At 36.6% G+C, this 13,528-nt stretch overlaps 1 protein-coding gene across 1 annotated transcript in view; it reads right to left on the bottom strand.

Annotated features, from left to right (window-relative positions):
• LOC146002961 (ras GTPase-activating-like protein IQGAP1) overlaps window positions 1–13,528 on the bottom strand; it is a 100,388-nt gene that overhangs the window by 20,646 nt on the left and 66,214 nt on the right. The window contains exons 24-27 of the mRNA XM_083141121.1: window positions 6,345–6,509; window positions 2,693–2,872; window positions 1,955–2,081; window positions 450–564 (exon numbers count right to left, since the gene is read on the bottom strand). Of these exons, the coding sequence (XP_082997247.1) occupies window positions 450–564; window positions 1,955–2,081; window positions 2,693–2,872; window positions 6,345–6,509 (587 nt within the window). The remainder of the gene's footprint in view (window positions 1–449; window positions 565–1,954; window positions 2,082–2,692; window positions 2,873–6,344; window positions 6,510–13,528) is intronic.

Raw genomic sequence — 13,528 nt, 5'->3', positions numbered from 1 at the left:
TAGAATGGCCTATGAACACACTTAAGCTCTACTTGCTGGCAAAGAACTTTTGCATGCAGTACAGTATGTCTCTGTGCTAACCTGCATCCGAGTCTGTCAATGTGTAGTAAGCACCTGGCAAATCTGTTTTTTCTTGATTGTTTTTCAGATATGCCAAGACTTCCACACAATACGAAGAATCACAGAGTACTTTTTTCTTTCTTAAAAAAATCCAAATCAAATTGTGCATTTTTCTTGTATGATATAAATAATATATGTATCAACAAAAGTGGTATGGAGTGTGTAATAAGGGAGCAGTCAATTAACATTTCTAGAGATGTCAGTGTTTTAGAAGATGAAAAAACTATGTATTTGCATGATATTACTAATTTTTTGCTGTGCTTCATTAACTTAATGAACACCCCCCCCCCTCCCTCCACACACACAACAATGACACTAAAGAAACTTACTTGATTAGAAGATTTTTCAACATTGTTTCATCACTTTCTGGAACCTCATACTTATTTACAAGCAACAAGCACACTTCGGACTTTGCCAATCTAGAAGCTGATTCTTCATCTGGCACTGGAATACAGAAAACAAAAGTATCAATATTTAATTCACCTGCAAATATGACTTCAAATTTTAAAAGAAAAAGTCTTTTAAAAAACAGAGTGAATAGGAACTCTTAAGAGAAACTTCTAAGGAATATAACGATTTCTCTTTCTGCATAGCTTTTCAGTCAAATTTTAATGATGGTATTTAATGAAAGCAAGAATTCTGAATAATGTAAATTTGAATTCTTATATTGAGGGTCATTGCAGAGAAACTTCTACACTACTAGGTATGTATTAGGGACACATGAAGCAAAAGCACATCAATAACCAACATTACAGAGAGAAGAATGCAGTTCAGAATATTCAAGATATATCTAATATACATATGTATCTTCCTTTTTAACATGTAGGTATAAATAACCAAATGGCCTTAGAAGAAGAGACTACAGGGTACATATGTACGTAGGTTGTTCAATAAGTTTTGCCTCCTGGGCTATAACTTTTTATTGAGTGAGGGAAGTTTATGATTTTACGTTCAAATGAAAGTTTGGAATGTTCTCTCGTAAAGAGTAACATCACTTTTCGATGTAGTCCCCACCAGCATTGATACCCTTCTGCCACCGGTGACTTGTCGGATTAAAAATTACAGATATTAGAGTTTGGACTGAAATTAAAAATTTACCATTAGACCTACATAAGAGAGAGTTACATGAAAATTTAGCTTATTCAATTCTGTGTTAATCTGTGCTAACTAATTTTTTTTTCCCTGAGAAGGCCTTAAATTTTTATTCGTCGTGAGAACATAAAAAGGGACAATTCTTTTTTAGTTTTGCAAACAATTGCTCTGTTTGAAATTCCGTAAATCAAAAACAGTTTGTCCGATCGTTGTGAAATTTTAGTACAGTGGAGTCCCAACCTGGGCTCACAGCATAAACACACAAACAAACAAAAAGAAACTGAGATCCTCACAAAGGAAAGTAATCTTGAGATTCACCGGGGGATTCCACACAACGTCAACTATGGCCTGCAAATATTATTTTAAAAAGGGGTAAGAAGACAAAATTCACGGATTACTAGGAGAATATGCTCACACTGTGGCAGATATCAACAGAAAGATCCTACAAGAATGGGAAGAAAAATGCTCCAATATTCCGCAGGAAGAAGGCTCTTCTCCTTTATTCCGAACATCTTAGAAAGACTCGAAATGAGTCATTTGAAGCATGTTTGAATGTGAAACAAAATAAAAAACTTGAAATCACTAACTACAGACTTGTTGTAAATCTGAGTGAGTTAGCGTACGTTGTTGAAAGCCTGAAAGGTAAAAACCCAAGTAAGGAAGCTGATCCCCTGCTATTCTCCAGCGGGCTAGCAGTGCTAAGAGGATGGATAGGCAGTCACATTGCTATCAAGACACTTACCTCCAAGCAAAGCAGCAACAGATGGCTTACTGCCCAACTCTCTCAGAATCTCACTCAAAGGATCTGTAGGACCAGACGATATCCTTGCTTCATAGTCTAGTAGTAACTGGTGGGTGTCACACATTTCCTGAAGAGGAAATTACCAGGAAAATATCTTATTAGTCATGGTTTTTTCTATGTATCCATAGCTTACTTGATATACAGTCCAAACTATGAAAAGCAATAGTTACCAAAAGGAATTTAATATTTTCCCTGGAGTTGGTATGATATCATTGTGCAGGGATTACTTGTCCTTGTAACCGTTACTGTATATGATGGAATGTCTCCAATTCACTGTGGGATAAATGTTTAAACACTTGAGTAGTACTATCAGGAGGTGGAACAATAGCACATTTTCTTCTTGAAACATGCCAATTTTACCAAGACACTTGTTCCATTCATTTTTGAGGGAGATTCATTTGCGTAATTATTACAATATTATAATGGTTATTATTTTCTGCTGTATAATTAATCAATGTTATGGAATTTCACATATCTCAGATGATAATTAGATTTAAAAAAAATTGATTTTTTTGTTTAAAAATGTTCTGTACAGTATTTTGCACTATTGTGACAAAATATGCTAGGCACATGCTGTGTAATTTCACATTTAATATATACACATGCATGTCCCTACTTTTTAATGAAGTGAGTGACATGCTACCTTCTACTATTCCCTCAAGGGCTGTTTTGTAATACCTGTGGTGTGATGTAGATGGCAGGTTTGGTTATCAGCATGGCTTCTGAATACTGATGAATGTTGAAGTGTTCCTCCAAGTCCTCCACTTCACAACAGTGCTGGAAGAATCTTTTGAACTTCTCATGGCAGTCAATGATGAATGGATTCAGGGAAGTCAAATGCTTTGATTCTTCACCAAACTGCAAGCAACACAAACAAACTTTTGCTGTCGAAGGTACAAAAATAATCAAATAGAATGATTGTGAAACTTTCTTCATACAGTACACATTTTTGTATGAGGCAACACTATTAGCTACCCCAATGGCCAACTCATGATCATTAAAATGATTGGTTCTGATACATCAAGTATCACAGTGCTCAATCAGCAACATGACAGCTCAGCTACTTAATGGTAAAAGAAGCTTCCCTCAATGTGCAATACTCACTTGCTCCGCAAGCAAGCTTTCACCTTGCTCAGATAAAAATCAGACTGCAGACTACAGCATTACCGCATGACTCAAATACCCATGGCAGAAACAACTATCATGGCATCGTTAGGAAGAAAGAATTTGTTGTTGATGGCATGGAATTCAGAACAGTTCCTGAAGAAACTTAAATGACAAGATATGCATTCTTTAACACACAGTATTTTTAACAAGTTATGAGTACGGCCCGGGACTTCATGCCCTATAAAACTGCAAAATATGTAATTTTGTCATAAAAATGGAAAAATATGTCAAAAATATGCACAACAGTACTTTCGAATTTCCATTATACGTTAAGTCAGTATCTTCCAGGAAAGATCAACTAGGGTTAGGGGGAGGGGTATTAAATGAAGCCAGAGTTCGTTTAACCAAAGTATGTAGTGGGAAATACTGAAAATATCGTTAGGTTCGCTGCAATTATCCTAAGTTTCATTTACAATTATATCAGATATACACCTTTGTTGAAACTAAAGCATAACTGGCAGCTCGCTACAGCTCTGGTAAATCTAGGCAATCAGTACACAAAAACAACTTTTTTAGGCAGATTTTAAGTATATATGTAAAATCTGAAAAACAGCCTACAAAATGTTTGTGAGAACATGGTACACACAATATTATATCCGCTCCACAATGCTCACATTATCTTGTGGCAGCAATCAATATACAAGCACAACATTTTAGGGAGATTTTAAGTATATAGAATTTTAAAAAAACAGGCTACAATTTTTTTTGTCAGAACAAGTTGCACTAAATACGTTCCTGTTCCACAATGCACTTAGAATTTTGCTGCAGAAGTTCCTCTTCATGACATTTTATTCACTCATACTGCTACAGTATGAGTGAATATGCCTGCCACAAACAAGTGATCTTGAAACTCCCGTACTCCATTGCTGATAGAGTAGGGGCTGTAATGTACCGAATGTCATTTTTACTTTTGACTGATTGTTGGGAGAAGAGAAACAAAAGGAAAAGAAATGAGAACAATTAAAACCTGTTTACTTATTTTCGGTGATTCTCGTGCCTGCACAACAATGACGAAGAAAATTTTCCCTCAATAATGTTCGCACTGCTATCAATTGTCGGCGGGATAAAAAAGGGGTTATTATTGTTCTGTACTGCAGGGTGCGGCAAAACTGAACTAACCTGAAAGCTAGTTGCTTAAAAAAATTTATAAAATGTACATTTAAAATGTAAAATAACTGAATTACTTTAAATGCAACTGTTATCTTTGTGTTGATAACGTAATACTGATTTCCAATCAATCATTCTCGTCATTGCAGACGAACCGTTGGACCAAGATCTGCAGTATACTGAGGCAGAACATGGTTGGTGCGTCGAACATTACTTCCGTAGTTATGGTACAGGACGAGCAGGTGGTCCATCACTGAAAATTGTCAAACAACGCTTTGAAGAAGAGTTCCAGAAACATGCCCCTCCAAACAATACGTTACTAAGTTGGGTTAGAATGTTTAGAACTACGCGCTAGGTGAAGAACCATAATGAAGGGCAATCAGACAGGCCACGAAGCACGAGGACAAATGATAATGTTGGTCATGTATTAGACAAAGTTTTGCAATCGCCAAAAAAAAGGTATGCGGTGTATGTCCCTTGAACTTCAAATTGAAGAAACAAGTGTTCTTTGAATAGTGAAGGAAATTTGTGCACGCTCGTAGAAAATACAGATTCTGCATGAAATTAAACCCCCAGATTATGTTCGTCTAGTTTCTTGTGGTCGTGTGTTAGCTGAGCTCTATGAAGATCCACATTATCTGGACAATTGGTGGTGGTCAGATGAATCTCATGTTTTGCTAAGTGGACATGTTAACAAACAGAACATGCATTTCTTAGGTTGGAAGAAGCCTGACAAGTATGCTGCAAGACCGCTGCATTCAGATAAGCTGACAGTGTGGGCTGCAATTTCTAGACATGATGTGATTGGGCCATACTTTGTTGAAGACTACTATGGGCGAACAAGAACAGTTAATGCAGTAGTGTATAGGGAACAAATAATTAATCATTTTTAAGCTGACTTACAGACTTTTTGCAAATTCATGGTTTACAGTTTGAACGCCAAGTATTCCAACAAGACAGAGCAACCACACATGTGGGTGGGATATGGTAACAAGGAATTGTTGAAGGAACTCTCTCCCGGTGGCATCGTATCATGAGGAACAGATTTTCCTTTCCCATCCCATAGTCCTGATCTTACGTTATGTGACGATTATCTATGGGGAGTTCTGAAAGAAGATTGCTTCTCACCATTTCCAAGAACCCTGGGCGAGCTTCGTACCAACATAGAATCTGTTATTGGCGAGATAACGCGAGATCAGTGTTCCAACATGGTCCAAGACATGATAAGACGAATGGAATACGTTGTTGATAATGGTGGCAGACATGTAATTGTTTGATATGAAGTGTACTGTATCATGCAGTTACATATTTCTCAGAAATAAATGAGTTCATATTCAGTTAATTTTTTTTGCCGAAGCCTGTAGTTGGTAATACAAGAAATCATCTGCTTTTAATTTCTTTGTATGTAACTTTGTTATCCTGCCATTCATAATATAAACTATCCGTTGCGCTAAAGGTACAAAGAATAAATTATAAAATAACCGATTATATGCAAGACAATTATGAAATTATACAGAAATATGTCTTATCACGAGAACATTGAAGAAATATGTATCATCAGATACGTCAAGATCTCACTGCAATATTTCATTCGATGCCAAATAAAAAATATGTTGACATAAAATCCTAGGCCCTAGTTATGAGTTGTGCTGTAATGAAAGTATTGATAAACAACATGTTCATGTGTTTCTTTAGGTTGATTAATGAGTAAAAGACACTGAAGCTGTCAAGTAAATGATCAATCTATCCAGTGAGCCAACACTGCTTGTAAACACTACTCAAGTCACTGACTGTGAGTGTTCATCCACTTTCATCTAATCATCATTCATATTGTTGCAATTAGCCTCAAGCTGAAATAAGAAAAAAATAGAGATAAATGCTATTGAACAATTTAGTTGGATACAAGAGAAAATAATTAACCATATGGAACTTGAATATCACCTTTTTCCACATAATACTTGTAAAGTAAATAGACTTCACCTGCATATAAGTCAATAAAGATGGACAGTCTTATACCTAAGACATTTAAATCGAGATAAACAAGTAACCCACTTACCCCTCTCTTGGAGGCTGAAAACTGCAAGATCTTAGCAATACTTGCAAGATTCTTCCGTTGTTCACTCGATATCTTCTCATTAGCTGACAAGGAAATGATATCAAATGCATCTGGAGCCACAATTGCTGAATTTATGAAATTGTAATATATGAAGTTGCCAACAACCTAAATCAAATAATAATATAGTAGTTGTATTTGTGGTGGGATAAACTCAAGAAAGTATGAACCCCCCCCTCAAGCAGATTTGCTATACTTAAAACTATCTTAACATGAGCATATGAGCTTTTTGCTCAAGTGTGAAACCCCCGTATAATCCAAGATTTTTGTGAAAAAGCCCTCATGGATTCCATGAGAAAGTATGACCCCCTCAGATTGATGAGGCTACACTTATAAAAGCTACTTCTGTGAGATAAATTTGTTAAAAATATGCCCCTCTTGCGGCCATACTTAAAACTAGGCTATCCACACACATACACATGCATACACACACATACATACACACACACACACACATACACACACACACACACACACACACACACATACATATTTATTTCTAGTTTAAGTTCAATTGGACACCAGGTTTAATTTACATATCTAATATTAAAACAATGTAAATCTTCTAGAATTGCTCTGTGACTCTCTCATTTCTTACATCATAAACATATGATTTTTCACCTATGAGAATAACACTGCATATGGTGTCTTCAGGTAAAGCCTCGTGGAATTCACAGATAATTTTAATGTTTGTCCTGTCATTAACCACAACTTGTTTTCTTTTCGAAGTGTTGATTACAAACATGGGTCTCCGTGCTTTGAATTCATCTGGTGTGTAATACATGTCAGTATTGCCTGTAGTGACTCTTTTGAAAGCCGAAAATGCTTCATATAATTTAAGGAAATCATCCTTGGACATGTCTAAATTGTAATTTTCTCTAGGAAAGACCTCATTTCTGCCATTTTTAAGATAAATGTTCTTGATGTTGCAGTTATCAAATTTACTTGAATTTTTTTCCTGATTATTGTGTCTTCCAGTCTGAAACAATACTACCACAAAATCCGGCATGTCAAATTGTATGCTGGAGAATGAATTTGTAGCATCAAACTCATAATAAGAACCAGCGGCAGGCTTCTGTACGCATTGATATGTATAAAATTGCAGAGGAATCTGTGGATTTTTTATTATATCAGCTTTGTATTTAAGAGCATAACTGGCCTCATATTCAACAACTGGGATTCTTAGCTCCATAGTCTGAATAATGCACTTGCCTTCATCAGGTAGGGTATTGGGCAGAGCTTCTCCTGTAGGGTTTAATGTGCTATACCGCATCAAAGCATTGTTATCATTGGCAGCTCTTCTAAATGTAATTCTTAACCCACCCTTCCACATAATATCTTTGTAATCTGAGAAGAATCCTGGCAACAGGCGCATGGGGAACAGCACTGTGTGATTTTTAGATAATATCTTATCACCAGCTTCAAATCCCCCTATTTTGTAGTATGAAGCCTCGGTTTTGGATAATTTTAGTGTGGCCAAAGCTGTGGAGGTAATGCCGGGATAATCTATTCTGTTTATAACAACGCCATGCTTTCTGATCTCAATTTCAGAGAACAGATGCGGCACAAAATTGTCCACCAATCTTATATTTGTATTTGCCGGATAATCTGTTCCATCCAGCTTTACAACATCAAATTTGATGTATAGATCTGCTCTGTGGGGGTGTATAAAGCCATCCCCTACATCAAGATCAACCTCAATTTCTGTGTTGGGTTGATTTAAATTTGCAAATGTCCTCCTGTTTGGGGGGAATGATTGCAGCTCATAACTCTCAATATTTTCCATTGTATGTATTTTTATTTAAATGTTAATCTCTACGATTGCAGTTGTTGTGGCTCCAGCAAAATCAACTAATTCTTCTTTTTCATTAGTGACCATCAATTCAATGTAATCTATTCTATTATGGCACACAGGAAAATATAATGTTGGGGATGGATTGTAGATGATTGGCTCCATGAATTCGGAATTAGGTTTGAATGTTGCAATGATGCCGGTTTGTTTGTGAGTGCCTATGCCATTTGATTTGGTGATCATACCCTCGGCCACATTACAGTGAATATTCAGAGTCTCTATGGCTAAGAATTTAGGTATATTCATAGCAGTGTGTTTGATGGCCGGTTCAAGTTTTGTGTTGTTCTCAAATCCTAACAGCTCTCCTATAGTACCCAGATCCACTGTTTCTGTAGCAGATACAATCTCTACTCTGTGAGTGACAGAATTTTGACTTAAAACTATACCTCTGGGTAAGTGAGCATTTAGAGTGGACAGATTATATTGCCCTGGAGTGATGACAATTTTTTGATCCCCTACTGCAATTGTGTTGTTGTGGTGCGTAATATTAGGGATCAGGTACATGCCGTAAAATGCTCTGAGAGCTATTGTTTTGGGATACACTATGTCATCATGCAATTTGAGTTTCAATATTGAATTTTGGCTGGTGAGATGGAATACCCCCATGATGTTTCAGATACCACAAGGCCTTTTGAAAATCTTCAATTGATGGTTTATTTATTTGAGACATATATCTGAGAACAGATAAACACAAATGTCCGCAATTAACATCTTTGAAGTTTTGAACACGGGCATTATTGTAATAAAGATTAGCTGATTTTAGATATTTTATTAAATTTTCAGGTGGAACACCTCCAAATGAATCAAACACAAATGCCTCATTGTTTAAATATTTAAGATAACAGATCCAGTGAGTGCCCTGATTTTTGTACTCATCCAAATTAACAATGCCACACTCTTTGTTGAGTGGTTGTTCCGGTAAAGAATCAGACATGTACACACCTCTAAAATGTTTGATGCCCAGTGGCTTGATTAAAGCTTCAATATCTTGGTTTGTAAGCGGCTCTTGTTTTTTTTAAACTTATTCATGGCTCTCTTAACACCTTTGCCTTTTTTCTCCATGGCCAGGTTATGGCGCTTCTGCTCATCTAATTCTGCCCTATTCTTCTTGGCATCTATTACTGTTTTTGCTATGGCAGCTGATCCCCCAGCCAAGCTCCCAACAGCCCCCAAAGCTGCTAAGATGGCAGGGATGGTAAATATGAATCCCCCTGTATGCAATTTTTTTCTTGATTGCTGTAATTTTTTTAATTGGGGGGTACTAAGCAACAATTTCATACCATGCCCTTTTGCAATACAAGAATTTTTTTTCTTGCGCTGCTTTTTGGTCAAAAGACTGTCAATAGTTTTAAGAGATTTGAGACCTGCATAAGGTATTTGATACATAACACCCTTGGCCTTCATCGTAGGTTTATTATATACATATTCACAGCCCCCACCCCAGTTTTTGTTTGGTGCTCATAGCTATGGTGGTTCCCAATGCTGCTATTTTTTCACTCAAAGAAGCATCTTTGCTTACAAATCTGCCAAATGCAGCCTCTTCTAATTTCTTGTCTGCAACATGTCTCTTGTCAAGATCAGAATGTGTGTTGTATGCTATGTCATGGTCTCTACAAGCAGCATCTAGGGGATTTACACCAGGATCACCTCTGTTTAATCTATGGTCCAATTTTGTGCCTGGACCACAGTACTGATAGCCTGGAATGTGTAGTTCAAATGGCAGCTTGTTTATAATGTCATTAACCAACCCCCGACCCTCAGAGATATTCCAAAATTTAGGGGGTAGAGTATTAATAATTTTTATGAGATATCCAATCCCCTTAGTGTCATTCACTATAAAATTAGACAATTTGGTGCTTATCATGTCCATAATTCCAACCTTTTCATTGTAAAAATTGTGGTTGCCAGCATTTTCCTCCCCAGCTATCACCAATAACCTATCTACAAGTTTCCTGACATCATCAACCCACACAAATTCTTTAGGCAGGGTGTTGTATTGTTTGATTCCACTGCCAGTCTTGATCTGTGACCATATGGGCTTGATTAAATTGTTGTATTTTGCCCCACTGCTAGACTTGACTCTTTTTTGTGTGGGATCATTGTTCTGGTATAGAGCATCTGATTTTATTAATATTTCTTTGTAATCCTCATAATCTTGATCTGTATAGCTGCCAGGCCTTTTCCTAGTTATCAGTTCCCACAATCCAGGTGTGCCGGTGTACTTAACAAAAGCACCTTTTTCTCCGAGACGAGATTCTGAATAAACAATTATATCATCTCCCATAAATGTTACTCTAAAATTGCCAATTCTATGTATGATGCTGCCATCAAGCTCTGTGTCAGCATATAAACCAAACACCTCATCTTTATTGTCTTTAGGTGTGCTTAAATATTTTTGAGCAAGAAGACCCAATTCAATAGGATCCTGAGTAGCTTCAATTCTTCTAGGAGCAACAGGACTAGGTGTATGAATACTGGAAAGTGGGGTGAATGGATAATCTAATATGTTCCTAGCAGCTACAGGTACAAGCTCTGTGATCAAATTTTGATTTTGCTCTGTAACAGTTTTGATATTCTTACCTAAATTATTAATAGCATCAATTACAGGCTGTTCTGTTTGTTTGTGTTTTTCATAAATTCCACGGTTCTCTGATTTCCATTCCTTAAATCTTTTTACAAGATAATCTCTTAATTTAAGATCATCAATTATTGGCCTTTTCATGGTTATTTATATACGTCTCAACGTCTAGAAAATCGTTGATTTTATTTCTGTATTTGCCAGTATTAGGTGTTCTTGTCATATCAATTGTGACAAACCCATAACTGTCCTGGTTCCAGCACTTGCTGCAAAACTTGGAAAAATCATTGTAGCTCAAGTCCCCACCTACATATTCATCATGTATGTGTTTGAGGTTGGTATGATCTTGATGAAACACACATATAAAATTGCTGTTGTCTCGGATCAGCTGCTTCGGAATTTTAGAAAAAGTCTGTGCCAGGTAGAAGCAATCAATGTTTTTGTGTCGGCCCTGTGTAAAGAAATTTCTAACCTTGTTTTGATTATCCAATATAATGTCATCAAACACAACAACAGAATTATCGAGACATTCATGAAGTGGCTTAACATCTGATTCAAAAGTGGCAATATCCAGTCCATCATATAGCTTCATCAGCTGCTGATATTTTAATTGTTCCAAGCTCTTAGAGAAGACATACAAGTGCCTGTTTTTCCAGTCTAACCAGTTGGGTGCCAATAAAAAATTATCAACCATTAGTGTAGTTTTACCACAAGCAGATGGCCCAACAATAAGACATCTAATATTATCAGGCAGTAACTTGCCATTTCTCTTATTCTGCTGTTCAGGTTCTGGCAGCCTCTTTATAACATCCCAGGTGCTCATATTATTATTTTGTCTGCATCGATCCAGCTGTGTTCTGGGAGTCCTAGCCATTTGACAAATAACTTGTTGCCTTTTCTGCGGATTATTTTTTCAATGAGATATGTGTCAGGCTGCTTAGTTTTGCTGAGTTCTTGTTCATAGAACCTGCCTTTGAGAATTTCTCCTCGGTGATCTTTTATTATATATGTGTTAAGGGTCCCGGGTTTAACTTGAACCACTGTAAATAATTCAGTGCTCCAGTTTCTTGTAAAGCCTCTTTTGAATAAGTGCTTATATTTGCTGATTCTTACTTGATCGCCCACCCTGTATTTGGCCTTTCTTGTTGTTGGCTGGTATCTAGGATAATAAACAGTCCTGATCAATTTTTGCTCATCAGATGAAGTTACTTCAGAGGGTTTCATGTTGATTGTGGAATGGACAGAATTGTTATATTTATGTAGAAGTTCTGGAAGAATATTAAGCCATTTATAATTACCTTGAAGTGTAAATTGTTTATACATAAGATTTTTTAGGGTTCTGTTGAATCTCTCTACAATTGAGGCCTTGAGATCACTGTAACTCGAATAATGTTTTATTGCCTGGCTTTTAATAAATTGTTGAAACACTGAATTATAAAATTCTTTGCCATTATCTGTTTGCAAATAGCGCGGTGATCTTCCTGAATGATTGATGATTGTCCTGAAGGCTTCTGTAACACATTTTCCAGTCTTGGATTTGAGTGGCACAGCCCAGGCAAATTTTGAAAATGTGTCTATTACAGTGAGTAGATACTTGTAGCCCTTGTTGATTTTGTCTAAGTTTTTCAACTGCCCACTTGCCATTTCAATCAAGTCGCTCTGCCATAAATCATCTATGCCCTTTGTGACTACTGGGAGTCTCTTAAAATTATGTCTGGCTTGTCTGTGTAATTCATCAACAATAATTTGTCTAGACATGATATGAAAACAAGAATATTGCAACTATGGGGTGTTCAGCAGCTGATACTACAGGATTTTCTAAATATAATTTGTCCCCTATTTGTATTTTAAATTCCAGAGAGCCATCATCTTCAGTATAGGCTGTTTCTAATGTGTTGGGATCTGTAAAATCCTCCAACTCTACACTGGTGATTTTCACTTTGTTGTCAGCATTTGTTATTGATAAGGTAGGGTAGTGATGTGCCTGTGGTTGAAGCCAATATTTGATCTTGATTGGTCTCAATGTGCCCCCAACAAAAAACTGGTAATAAAATTGTGCAGGGGACAGCATATATATTTTGCCACCTGGTGTAAATGGTGAATCATATTCTTTGTTGGGGATGCTGTACAATTCAAGAATTACTGTATGTTTTGGATTCTCGATTATGCCTGTTATTTCTTTTTCTGCTGTAAGCAATCTGCTTGTTACAGATTCAAGGTGCTCATTGATGGTCCTAACAACATCATCATGGCCTGGCTTGATCTTTACGTCCACAACAAGTTTCTTGTATTGTTGCACAATCTCTTGAAGCTGGGTGGCAAAAACAGACAGAGCATTTGCTTGATTGGATTCCATGGTTCCTAGCTGTTGCTTGATATTAGCTACAATTTGCTGTAAATTTTCAATAACTGCCAATTTTGAATTTTGAGCAGTAAGATCATGGACTTGTCTTCTGATATCTTCAAACAGAGCATGCAGTTCATTAATATGTTGATTCGTTGGTAGAGTGGCAACTGTCTGAGTAAGTTGTTTGATCTCTGCTTGGATATTCTTGATATCTTCCGATTTCAATATCCTATTCACTGCCCTCTTAATATTTTTAAGTTCCTGTGATGTGGGAAGATTTGATACAGTATTTTGCAAAGATTCAAGTGCTAATTTTACATTGTTTAATTCAGAAGCATCAGCCACATTTT

This window comes from Lepisma saccharinum, chromosome 1 (assembly GCF_977018435.1).
Source record: "Lepisma saccharinum chromosome 1, izLepSacc3.1, whole genome shotgun sequence".
NCBI lineage: Eukaryota > Metazoa > Arthropoda > Insecta > Zygentoma > Lepismatidae > Lepisma > Lepisma saccharinum.
The sequence above is the reverse complement of the archived record's forward strand: the minus strand, read 5'-3'. Positions and strand labels throughout refer to the sequence as shown.